Source organism: Salvelinus sp. IW2-2015, unplaced genomic scaffold (assembly GCF_002910315.2).
Source record: "Salvelinus sp. IW2-2015 unplaced genomic scaffold, ASM291031v2 Un_scaffold7612, whole genome shotgun sequence".
NCBI classification, from domain to species: Eukaryota; Metazoa; Chordata; class Actinopteri; order Salmoniformes; family Salmonidae; genus Salvelinus; species Salvelinus sp. IW2-2015.
Window position 1 is genome coordinate 1 of NW_019948872.1, and position 13,423 is coordinate 13,423.

General features: G+C 39.5%; 2 protein-coding genes, 1 long non-coding RNA gene and 1 pseudogene across 3 annotated transcripts; 1 reads left to right on the plus strand and 3 right to left on the minus strand.

Moving 5' to 3' along the window:
• Nucleotides 1–591: 591 nt before the first annotated feature.
• LOC139027123 (uncharacterized) lies at nt 592–1,639 on the plus strand. The gene is made up of 3 exons (XR_011479171.1): nt 592–1,103; nt 1,256–1,317; nt 1,565–1,639. It is a non-coding gene; the product is annotated as an uncharacterized lncRNA (long non-coding RNA).
• Nucleotides 1,640–2,397: 758 nt separating this feature from the next.
• Nucleotides 2,398–5,655, minus strand: LOC112079332 (ammonium transporter Rh type B). The gene is made up of 10 exons (XM_024145320.2): nt 5,419–5,655; nt 4,602–4,788; nt 4,321–4,471; nt 4,092–4,239; nt 3,802–3,980; nt 3,460–3,597; nt 3,261–3,388; nt 2,965–3,044; nt 2,806–2,879; nt 2,398–2,670 (listed from the first exon to the last, which is right to left on the minus strand). Exons 1-10 carry the CDS (start codon nt 5,564–5,566, stop codon nt 2,644–2,646), a joined length of 1,260 nt encoding a protein of 419 aa, XP_024001088.1. The 5' UTR covers nt 5,567–5,655; the 3' UTR covers nt 2,398–2,643.
• A 2,191-nt stretch (nt 5,656–7,846) lies between these two features.
• LOC112079335 (ammonium transporter Rh type B-like) lies at nt 7,847–10,319 on the minus strand (annotated as a pseudogene).
• A 1,268-nt stretch (nt 10,320–11,587) lies between these two features.
• Nucleotides 11,588–13,417, minus strand: LOC112079333 (ammonium transporter Rh type A). Its single transcript, XM_024145321.2, has 7 exons — nt 13,282–13,417; nt 12,992–13,170; nt 12,650–12,787; nt 12,451–12,578; nt 12,155–12,234; nt 11,996–12,069; nt 11,588–11,860 (listed from the first exon to the last, which is right to left on the minus strand). Exons 1-7 carry the CDS (start codon nt 13,406–13,408, stop codon nt 11,834–11,836), a joined length of 753 nt encoding a protein of 250 aa, XP_024001089.1. The 5' UTR covers nt 13,409–13,417; the 3' UTR covers nt 11,588–11,833.
• Between the last annotated feature and the right edge of the window lie 6 nt (nt 13,418–13,423).

Sequence of the window (13,423 nt, forward strand, 5' to 3'; positions counted from 1 at the left end):
GTTATTATTTTCACATTACTTAGGCAAATGCACGTATCTAGTTTTGTCCTACTCAAATCACCCTGCTCAACAGGGAATGCTATGTTAGATAGATGGCTATGACTATCCAACACAACACTGGAACTCCTTCCAAGTCACAGGTAGGCTTTCGGTTTTACTAATTTTATATGCACAACATGGCCCACCAGTATAAGTGCTAAACTGCTTACTGATCGTAACACTGTACGTTACTTTTATGATCTAGCGGGTTTACTAACGCATTAGTTCTATTCGTTATTTTGACTATGACCATCACTTTAGCTAATATGGTGACAACTGAGTAGGGCTGTGTGTAGCGGTTTTGATATCGGTTTGGCTTGAAAGGTTTTTATCGTGCTCAAAACATTTAAGTCAAGCAAGTGAAGGGAAAAGGTGCAAGAGGAGGAGAGCACATAGAGAGAGTCCATTATTACCCCAAAAAATCGGTATAGGCTTTTTTCGCCCTCCAAATAATCGTGTTTCGGGGCTTGAAAATCATAAATCGCGGTCAACCTCTATATGCATAAGTCATGTTAACTATAACCTATTCATGTGACATACTACCTCAATTGGGCCAACCAACCAGTGGCTCCCGCACAGTAGCTAACCGGGCTATCTGCATTGTGTCCCAACCACAACCTGCCAACCCCTCTTTTACGCTACTGCTACTCTCTGTTCATCATATATGCATAGTGACTTAACCATATCTACATGTACACACTACCTCAATCAGCCGACTAACCGGTGTCTGTATGTAGCCTCGCTACTGTGTATAGCCTGTCTTTTTACTGTTGTTTTATTTCTTTGGCCAAACCTATTGTTCACCTAATACCTTTTTTTGTACTATTGCCTGAGCCTGTAAGTAAGAATTTCACTGTAAGGTCTACTACACTGTTGTATTCGTCGCATGTGACAAATAAACTTTGATTGGAAAGAAAAGATGGAGCTCAGACCCTAATGAGTGCTTCCACCTCATTGTATCACTGTTGCAGGAGCGCGTGTGTGGCTCTTCATTGGCTTCATGCTGGCGTTTGGATCTCTTATTGCTTCCATGTGGATCCTGTTTGGAGGCTTCGTAGTGCCCAGTAAGTCCAGCATTCCCACTCAGCATGTGATTATGGTTATGTACCCCAAACTAATAGCTCATGGACATTGAGGGTCACTGTGTAAACAATGATAAGTAAAAGTTTTTTTTTTTCTTTTTTTTTTTCTTTTCTTTTTCCGCTTCTAATCACAGAGAAACCTGTTGTGTATCCTGGTATTGCGGTTTTCTTTCAAAATGCATTCATGTTTCTTTGGGTAAGTATTCTTCAAAATGTTCAGCAATGTTTTACCCTTAATTAAATGTCATTTTCTGTTAAGTTATATGTACTATAGATATTCTCAGATATTCCTTGGATGTATTTCTGGCCTAGTGTGAATCCGTCACTTAAATGTATTAGAGTCTAAAATGAACTATAATACCATTTTAAATAGAACTACATTACAATAACATTGTCTTATGCTAGTTATTTTCTCTAAATAGACACCCAGTCTTTTCTTGCAGGGCTTGGTGTTTAAAATTTGGACGCACCGAAGACTTGTGGCAATGATTTCTCTCCATGTCATATGATCTGTTTCTTTTTCTGAGAACAGTTTAACACTTTGTTCAACTCAAAACACCTACTTTCTGTTTTTCAAGGCGATACAAAATGAATATTTTGTATGATAACTTTTTTGGGGCTTTTATGATTAACATGTGTTAATATTATTAGTAAATTGGTTGTTTGTACAAATGCACTTTTTACAATATAAAAAAGCACAATTTGCAATTTATCAATCTCTTAATGCAATGTTATTTTCTTTTCACTCAAAGTATGGAGCTATTCTGTTACAATTTACCATCTTACATTATTTATAAATGGAAACCTTCAAAACAGATTATTTACAATACCCATTTGTGCACTCTAATGATATATTTTGCTCCATTTGATGAGGAAATTTTTCATTATTAGGTACAACATCTGAGGGGGAAAAGACAGGACATATGTATATATCTCTCTAGAGTGTTAATGTTGTAAGTGACTTACTTACTGTACATTTACTGAAAATAATTTAACCTTGAATGTGGGCAAACAAAAGTTTTACAATAACTTGTCTAGATGTGGAGTCTCTAATTGGGTAGTTATACTGAACCATCATTTGAAGGTTCTTAAATCAAGCTGTAGTTTTAGTGTGGTTTGATTCTTCAAGGTTTCAATGCGTCTCTATTCTTTGACTATGTATTTGACTGTAATGCTTATACATTTACAGTACTTGTATAATAACCTAACCATGAGGTCAYTTTTCTGATCCTGAGAAACCACGGCAGCATTAAACACAAAATGTACAACACACACGTACGAGATGACAAGTCTTTATTCGCAGCTCTCACAGGCCAGTTTCTCTCTTCTCTTGGCTAATATTTAAAGTTTGACTAACACAAAATAATCACAATCACATATTCCAGTGCAGTTTTCACATACTACACATTTTGAAAAATGTAATAAGCTGAAGATGCATGGGAATATTGTATGGTTGAAATGATGCATTGGTTCATTGCTCTCCTGACACTCAACACTTGTTCCTTTTTTCTTTTCCAACCTCTCACCTTTTCCCTGCTAGGTGGGGAAACTGAAAAACAATGATTTAAGTTAGACAGCATAACTTTAGAGGCACAAATGTATTGCTTCAACTGCATGCATATATTTTTTAACCTATCAATTGTTTGATACAAACTGAGCCTTTCTTTCATCACTGATTACTTACCTCCCAGAAGGCCTGGTCATCAAAGCATTTCTTGTTCTGGGGTGGCCTCCAGAAATCACATTTCAGAAGAAAACCTGAGCAGGAAGGAACATGTTTGTGGTTARAACTCCAATTCACCAGTGAGTCCAATAACATACGTACAGTACTGTTGAAAGTCACCTGTGATGAGTCCCAGAATCATGCTCAGGCTCAGGGTGATGAGGAGCGTGCAAATGTGGAACACAGCAAATCGGACGGCCCTGAAAGATGCATAACATCATTCAAAGGAAACCCCCATAAATTTGAAAATGTTCTTATGTATTCGCCTTAAATGATTTATATAAGTAGAGTGATTGTTATAATGTAATGCCTTATCAAATGCGAAGATTATTATTTTTTATTTTTTTTAATATGTCCCCAATGCTCTTCCATTCTCTTCATATCCTGTAAACATAGGTGCTTTTAATGCTGCGTACGTTGTGAGATCATCAGAGTCAGCAATCTGTAGGAGAAGTTGAACCATCCACCCCAGGATTCCAGGCAGACCATGGACACTAAGGACTCCGCAGGTGTCATGACACTCAAACGCAAACAGCATGAGGGGCTGAAAGATAAAAAGCAGTAATATGAGATAGTGAAAGCCCATGGGCAATTCATGAATTTGTTTATACGTACCTTAATGTATCGGGATCCCAAGGTTGATATCAGTGCAGCAGCAAATCCAATCGCCATAGCTACCCACGGCAAATGAACAGCTGACATAGCAACCCCAATAGCAACACCACCAGCAAAAGTACATCTCTGAATATGAAACTGAGAGGAGAAAACATCCACACACAATTATTTTTAGTGGATCGGATAGGGCAACTCTATCCCTCAAGATGACAAAATATGTGAAATTCTTAAATTGTACTTCTATTCTACTTGATCAATATCCCACTTTAATGGCTAGCGCTGCCCTTTAACTTCCCACCTATGGGTGGCCCTGGCCATTCAAACATGTTTTCAGGTCATTACCAGGTTGAGTTTCCCTTGGGGACTAGTGAGGACAGAGAAACCAGCAGCTGTGACGGCACTGACTGCCAGGGCCAGGTAGGTGCTGTAGACAGCTCTCAGGTTCCTCCCCCTGTCAAGATGATCAACCTCTACCAGCACAGAGTTAAAACTGGGCCAGAACATCCACAGGAACAGAGTCCCTGGAGAGCAAGAGATGCACGTACCAACCAGAAGTTAACACTTGTATTATTGCAAACAGCATAGYCGAACAACAAACACATTATTAGTGGAGCACTAGCATTTCCATGTACCCATTACAGAGAACAGACCGGTCTTGCGGTCAATTTTCTCTTTCTCATGCTGTTGCTCGGATCCCTGTCTGTACAGGACCCATGATAACATCAGTCCAAAGAAGGCCCCAAAGATGTGGAGCAGCATGATGGTATTCAGAAAMTGCACCTGTGTGTAAACAGACCACCCAATCATCAGTATACAGTCTAAAAACACATCATCATCAGATTCATCACTTTATCGGCTTACCTTTAGGAATGTCTGGAGTAGCCAGCCATTCAGCACAAATCCAGATATCTCCAACAGGGCAATAAGAAGGAGATGGACAGGGTTGGTCTTCCCAAGGACAGCACCTATGGCAATGAGGGAGGAAGCTGTGCACATCTCTGCAACAACCAAGCTGGTCCAAACACAGGAAAAGGGGTTCAATATTTATGATATATGCTTCCAACAGATAACTAAATATAGATATTAGCTATAATAAAAGAAGAAAATGCCTATCCAATACACCTCAACTTATTTCTCAGTACCTTCTCATATTTATCCCGATCTTTCCTMTGTGATACATAGACTCAACACCGTTCAGGATAACTGCCCACTGGACAGCCATGGCTGCCACTAGGAGGGTAAATCCTGCTCCACTGAAGCTGTACCGCACCAGGAATGTGGCCAGAAAGCCAAAACCCAGAATCACCATCACATGAACATCCTGAAATTCTGTGAGGAAAGAGGGGACACCTAATATGTCACAGCTGGGAAAGAGATTGTATCACTAGTCTTGTAAGCCTGTAAGAGGATAGAGTTGAATTGTTTTGTGTTGCCCCACACAAATATTGTGTATCACTGAAACTGTGCACAATGCAGCTAGCTGTTATGTGGGAAGGCTTTGGGAGGCCATATCCACCCCAACAAGTCGAGCTGCAACTCTTGCTGGCCCCACCAGATTAAGCACTTATCACTCATAACCAGTGTTGGCAGCCCCTACTCATTTTTTGGTTCTCTCTCTCTGACTGTCTGTCTGTAAACAAACACTGTAGGCTATAGCCTCAAAACAATGTGAAAACTATCATTTTGATCTCATGGATGAGCAGTCCTTGTACCCATTGTTTGTCTATTAATTTGAGTGGTTATATTTCTCCAGTCCCATCCTCCAGCCTCATCACTCAGCTGTAGTGGAGAGATGGCTTTGTTGTTTGAAATGCTGATTACATTTAACTAATATATTCCCAGAGCATGCTTTAATAAGAAACYTTTTGTCTCCTAATAACAATATTAATAATTATCTTGAAGTATACCTCTGTACACCACCTCTCCAAAAAAGCACATTACAATTGTTCTTTAACTCACCTGCGTAATAGTTGGTGAATGCATGTTGTTTAGTTTGTACATTTTGTTCAATTTCAACATAACGAAATACTACGATGAATCCCGTCTGCAGAAAAAAGAGCAGAGGCAGCAGACGAAAGCGGAGACTCTGTGCATATTGGGGAGCCATCGGCGCTTCTAACCAAAAATGACCAAATGGTTCCAAAACAGAATTGTCTGCGCGCAACCCCTTCTACGTGAAACTGGAATGTCCCATTGGGCAAGGAAGAGCAGCTACTTTACCCTCTGTTTTATCTGTTTATGTTTACAAGTCAAAATATCGGCGCTGCTGCAGGTGTTTGGGCAATCCCTATTTTGTATCGATGTGCATGTAGAGTAGATGACGTTACATATTGGTGTTTTCATTTTAGATAAATAATATCAGTTTACTTTAAACCGCATTTGTAAGTGAAAAAATATGCTAGTAGGCATAATCCCAGTAGAAAATCGTCTGCAGGAGCCTACTGTAGCCTACATTTATCAAAAACGTTTCATATATAAACCCTATGTAATGTGGCTTTTGTCCTAAATAAGGAGCTAGATACTCAACATAGGCAACATATTTAGCACCCATAGCATGTGTATTGGCCTTTGACTCAGATATTAACACAACAATAATTTTGATCTGGATTAAATGTTTTGAAAACCTGTGCCCAGGTTGTTCAAATTGCTCCAGTGTGAGTGGTTGAGTCTGAATAATATAAACTTTATCCTAAAGTGTGCACTTGTTTACTACTCCCCACAAATCTAAAAGTATAGACCGCTTTCCAGTACACGACACAAACGTCATGCACAGATGACGCGACTCTCGCAGTAAGAAAGCCATCACCATCTGCACACATTCAACATTATTACAATGTTACTTCCAAACAAAACAAYTTTTTTTAGGTTCTCATACGCTTGCAATKATGTTTTGATTATTGCTTGAACAGTCGCTAAGATTATATTTGGCTGTGATCTTTGCAAAATAACTATTTTGTATGCAGCAGTTGTTAGCTAGTATGCTAACGCTCATTGATATAGGCTGTAGCAGAAGCTCAGTGGTGTAAAGTACTTAAGAAAAAATACTTTGAAGTACTAGAGTCGTTTTTTKGGGGTATCTTTACTTTACTATTTATATTTTTGACTACTTTTACTTAACTACATTCCTAAAGAAAAKAATGTACTTTTTACGCCATACATTGTCCCTGACATCCAAGTACTCGTTACATTTTGAATGCTTAGCAGGACAGGAAAATGGTCCATTTCACACACTTATCAAGAGAACATCCCTAGTCATCTCTATTGCCTCTTATCCAGGGGACTCACTGAACACAAATGCATTGTTTGTAAATTATGTCTGAAAATTGTACCGTCTGGTTTGCTTAATATCAGGAATTTGAAATGAGTAATACTTGTACTTTTGATACTTAAGTATATTTAAAACCAAATACTTTTAGACTTTTACTGAAGTTGTATTTCACTTGATGACTTTCACTTTTACTTGAGTCATTTTCTATTAAGGTATCTTTACTTTTACTCAAGTGTGACAATTGGGTACTTTTTCCACCACTGCAAAAGATAGCCAAATAGCAATTTTACTGGTTGAAGTTGAAGTGTTTTAGTATACTGCAGTTGATTTGCGATGATGACACAAACATTAAATGAAGCAGGACATTCAAACTAGCCTTAAAATCCAATTATAATCCAAAAGTAGTGTGAAATACACTCATAAGCAACATGTAAATAGAGTTTTTATTATACTGAACAAAAATAAGTGCAACATGCAACAATTTCAATGGTTTTACAGAGCTACAGTTCCTATAATGAAATCAGTCAATTTAAATAAATAAATTAGGCCCAAATCTATGGATTTCACATGACTGTGCAGGGGCGCAGCCATGGGTGGGCCTGGGAGGACATGAGCCCATCCACTGGGGAGCCAGGCCCAGCCAATGAGAATTAGTTTTTCCCCACAAAGAGGGTTTATTACAGACATAAATAGTCCTCAGTTTCATCAGCTGTCCAGGTGGCTGGTTTCAGGCGATCCCGCAGGTGAAGAAGCCGGATGTGTAGGTCCTGGGCTGGCTTGGTTACACGAGCTCTGCAGTTAAGAGCCAGCTGGACATACTGCCAAATTATATAAAATGACAAATGCGGCTTATGGTAGAGAAATGAACATTAAATTATCTGGCAACAGCTCTGGTGGACATTCCTTCAGTCAGCATGGCAATTGCACGCTCCCTCAAAACTTGAGACATCTGTATAAATTTGAAAATGTTCTTATGTATCATCATTAAATGATTTTATAAGTAGGTGATTGTTATACATGTAATGCCTTATCAAATGCGAAGATTATTATTTTTTTATTTTTTTTAATATGTCCCCAATGCTCTTCCATTCTCTTCATATCCTGTAAACATAGGTGCTTTTAATGCTGCGTACGTTGTGAGATCATCAGAGTCAGCAATCTGTAGGAGAGTTGAACCCATCCACCCCAGATTCCAGGCAGACCATGGACACTAAGGACTCCGCAGGTGTCATGACACTCAAACGCAACAGCATGAGGGGCTGAAAGATAAAAAGCAGTAATATGAGATGTTGAAAGCCCATGGGCAATTCATGAATTTGTTTATACGTACCTTAATGTATCGGGATCCCACAGGTTGATATCAGTGCAGCAGCAAATCCAATCGCCATAGCTACCCAAGGCAAATGAACAGCTGACATAGCAACCCCAATAGCAACACCACCAGCAAAAGTACATCTCTGAATATGAAACTGAGAGGAGAAAACATCCACACACATTATTTTTAGTGGATCGGAATAGGGCAACTCTATCCCTCAAGATGACAAAATATGTGAAATTCTTAAATTGTACTTCTATTCTACTTGATCAATATCCCACTTTAATGGCTAGCGCTGCCTTTAACTTCCCACCTATGGGTGGCCCTGGCCATTCAAACATGTTTTCAGGTCATTACCAGGTTGAGTTTCCTTGGGGACTAGTGAGGACAGAGAACCAGCAGCTGTGACGGCACTGACTGCCAGGGCCAGGTAGGTGCTGTAGACAGCTCTCAGGTTCCTCCCCTGTCAAGATGATCAACCTCTACCAGCACAGAGTTAAAACTGGGCCAGAACATCACAGGAACAGAAGTCCCTGGAGAGCAACGAGATGCACGTACCAAACCAGAAGTTTAACATTGTATTATTGCAAACAGCATAGCCGAACAACAAACACATTATTAGTGGAGCACTAGCATTTCCATGTACCCATTACAGAGAACAGCACCGGTCTTTGCGGTCAATTTTCTCTTTTCTCATGCTGTTGCTCGGATCCCTGTCTGTACAGGACCCATGATAACATCAAGTCCAAAGAAGGCCCCAAAGATGTGGAGCAGCATGATGGTTTCAGAAAATGCACCTGTGTGTAAACAGACCACGCCAAATCATCAGTATACAGTCCTAAAAACACATCATCATCAGATTCATCACTTTATCGGCTTACCTTTAGGAATGTCTGGAGTAGCCAGCCATTCAGCACAAATCCAATATCTCCAACAGGGCAATAAGAAGGAGATGGACAGGGTTGGTCTTCCCAAGGACAGCACCTATGGCAATGAGGGAGGAAGCTGTGCACATCTCTTGCAACAACCAAGCTGGTCCAAACACAGGAAAAGGGGTTCAATATTTATGATATATGCTTCAACAGATAACTAAATATAGATATTAGCTATAATAAAAGAAGAAAATGCCTATCCAATACACCTCAACTTATTTCTCAGTACCTTCTCATATTTATCCGATCTTTCCTATGTGATACATAGACTCAACACCGTTCAGGATAACTGCCACTGGACCAGCCATGGCTGCCACTAGGAGGGTAAATCCTCTCCACTGAAGCTGTACCGCACCAGGAATGTGGCCAGAAAGCCAAAACCCAGAATCACCATCACATGAACATCCTGAAATTCTGTGAGGAAAGAGGGGACACCTTAATATGTCACAGCTGGGAAAGAGATTGTATCACTAGTCTTGTAAGCCTGTAAGAGGATAGAGGTTGAATTGTTTTGTGTTGCCCACACAATATTGTGTATCACTGAAACTGTGCACAATGCAGCTAGCTGTTATGTGGGAAGGCTTTGGGAGGCCATATCCACCCCCAACAAGTCGAGCTGCAACTCTTGCTGCCCCCACAGATTAAGCACTTATCACTCATAACCAGTGTTGGCAGCCCCTACTCATTTTTTGGTTCTCTCTCTCTGACTGTCTGTCTGTAAACAAACACTGTAGGCTATAGCCTCAAACAATGTGAAAACTATCATTTTGATCTCATGGATGAGCAGTCCTTGTACCATTGTTTGTTACCTCAATTGGGCCAACCAACCAGTGCTCCCGCACAGTAGCTAACCGGGCTATCTGCATTGTGTCCCAACCACAACCTGCCAACCCCTCTTTTACGCTACTGCTACTCTCTGTTCRTCATATATGCATAGTGACTTAACCATATCTACATGTACACACTACCTCAATCAGCCTGACTAACCGGTGTCTGTATGTAGCCTCGCTACTGTGTATAGCCTGTCTTTTTACTGTTGTTTTATTTCTTTGCCAACCTATTGTTCACCTAATACCTTTTTTGTACTATTGGCYWGAGCCTGTAAGTAAGAATTTCACTGTAAGGTCTACTACACCTGTTGTATTCGTCGCATGTGACAAATAAACTTTGATTGGAAAGAAAAGATGGAGCTTCAGACCCTAATGAGTGCCTTCCACCTCATTGTATCACTGATTGCAGGAGCGCGTGTGTGGCTCTTCATTGGCTTCATGCTGGCGTTTGGATCTCTTATTGCTTCCATGTGGATCCTGTTTGGAGGCTTCGTAGTGCCCAGTAAGTCCAGCATTCCCACTCAGCATGTGATTATGGTTATGTACCCCAAACTAATAGCTCATGGACATTGAGCGGTCACTGTGTAAAGAATGATAGTAAAGTTTTTTTTCTTTTTTTTCTTTTCTTTTTTTCCCTTCTAAATCACAGAGAAACCTGTTGTGTATCCTGGTATTGCGGTTTTCTTTCAAAATGCATTCATTTTCTTTGGGTAAGTATTCTTCAAAATGTTCATCATGTTTTACCTTAATTAAATGTCATTTTCTGTTAAGTTATATGTACTATAGATATTCTCAGATATTCCCTTGGAATGTATTTCTGGCCTAGTAGTGAATCCGTCACTTAAATGTATTAGAGTCTAAAATGAACTATAATACCTTTTAAATAGAACTACATTACAATACATTGTCTATGCTAGTTATTTTCTCTAAATAGACACCCAGTCTTTTCTTGCAGGGGCTTGGTGTTTAAATTTGGACGCACCGAAGACTTGTGGCAATGATTTCTCTCCATGTCATATGATCTGTTCTCTTTTTCTGAGACAGTTTACACTTTGTTCAATCAAAACACCTACTTTCTGTTTTTCAAGCGATACAAAATGAATATTTTGTATGATAACTTTTTTKKKGGCTTTTAGATTAACATGTGTTTAATTTATTAGTAAATTGGTTGTTGTACAAATGCACTTTTTACAATATAAAAAGCACAATTTGCAATTTATCATCTCTTAATGCAATGTTATTTTCTTTTCACTCAAAGTATGGAGCTATTCTGTTACAATTTACCATCTTACATTATTTATAATGGAAACCTTCAAAAACAGATTATTTACAATACCCATTTGTGCACTCTAATGATATATTTTGCTCCATTTGATGAGGAAATTTTCATTATTAAGGTACAAACATCTGAGGGGGAAAAGACAGGACATATGTATATATCTCTCAGAGTGTTRATGTTGTAAGTAGACTTACTTACTGTACATTTACTGAAAATAATTTAACCTTGAATGTGGGCAAACAAAAGTTTTACAATAACTTGTCTAGATGTGGAGTCTCTAATTGGGTAGTTATACTGAACCATCATTTGAAGGTTCTTAAATCAAGCTGTAGTTTTAGTGTGGTTTGATTCTTCAAGGTTTCAATGCGTCTCTATTCTTTGACTATGTATTTGACTGTAATGCTTATACATTTACAGTACTTGTATAATAACCTAACCATGAGGTCAYTTTTCTGATCCTGAGAAACCACGGCAGCATTAAACACAAAATGTACAACACACACGTACGAGATGACAAGTCTTTATTCGCAGCTCTCACAGGCCAGTTTCTCTCTTCTCTTGGCTAATATTTAAAGTTTGACTAACACAAAATAATCACAATCACATATTCCAGTGCAGTTTTCACATACTACACATTTTGAAAAATGTAATAAGCTGAAGATGCATGGGAATATTGTATGGTTGAAATGATGCATTGGTTCATTGCTCTCCTGACACTCAACACTTGTTCCTTTTTTCTTTTCCAACCTCTCACCTTTTCCCTGCTAGGTGGGGAAACTGAAAAACAATGATTTAAGTTAGACAGCATAACTTTAGAGGCACAAATGTATTGCTTCAACTGCATGCATATATTTTTTAACCTATCAATTGTTTGATACAAACTGAGCCTTTCTTTCATCACTGATTACTTACCTCCCAGAAGGCCTGGTCATCAAAGCATTTCTTGTTCTGGGGTGGCCTCCAGAAATCACATTTCAGAAGAAAACCTGAGCAGGAAGGAACATGTTTGTGGTTARAACTCCAATTCACCAGTGAGTCCAATAACATACGTACAGTACTGTTGAAAGTCACCTGTGATGAGTCCCAGAATCATGCTCAGGCTCAGGGTGATGAGGAGCGTGCAAATGTGGAACACAGCAAATCGGACGGCCCTGAAAGATGCATAACATCATTCAAAGGAAACCCCCATAAATTTGAAAATGTTCTTATGTATTCACCTTAAATGATTTATATAAGTAGAGTGATTGTTATAATGTAATGCCTTATCAAATGCGAAGATTATTATTTTTTATTTTTTTTAATATGTCCCCAATGCTCTTCCATTCTCTTCATATCCTGTAAACATAGGTGCTTTTAATGCTGCGTACGTTGTGAGATCATCAGAKTCAGCAATCTGTAGGAGAAGTTGAACCATCCACCCCAGGATTCCAGGCAGACCATGGACACTAAGGACTCCGCAGGTGTCATGACACTCAAACGCAAACAGCATGAGGGGCTGAAAGATAAAAAGCAGTAATATGAGATAGTGAAAGCCCATGGGCAATTCATGAATTTGTTTATACGTACCTTAATGTATCGGGATCCCAAGGTTGATATCAGTGCAGCAGCAAATCCAATCGCCATAGCTACCCACGGCAAATGAACAGCTGACATAGCAACCCCAATAGCAACACCACCAGCAAAAGTACATCTCTGAATATGAAACTGAGAGGAGAAAACATCCACACACAATTATTTTTAGTGGATCGGATAGGGCAACTCTATCCCTCAAGATGACAAAATATGTGAAATTCTTAAATTGTACTTCTATTCTACTTGATCAATATCCCACTTTAATGGCTAGCGCTGCCCTTTAACTTCCCACCTATGGGTGGCCCTGGCCATTCAAACATGTTTTCAGGTCATTACCAGGTTGAGTTTCCCTTGGGGACTAGTGAGGACAGAGAAACCAGCAGCTGTGACGGCACTGACTGCCAGGGCCAGGTAGGTGCTGTAGACAGCTCTCAGGTTCCTCCCCCTGTCAAGATGATCAACCTCTACCAGCACAGAGTTAAAACTGGGCCAGAACATCCACAGGAACAGAGTCCCTGGAGAGCAAGAGATGCACGTACCAACCAGAAGTTAACACTTGTATTATTGCAAACAGCATAGYCGAACAACAAACACATTATTAGTGGAGCACTAGCATTTCCATGTACCCATTACAGAGAACAGACCGGTCTTGCGGTCAATTTTCTCTTTCTCATGCTGTTGCTCGGATCCCTGTCTGTACAGGACCCATGATAACATCAGTCCAAAGAAGGCCCCAAAGATGTGGAGCAGCATGATGGTATTCAGAAA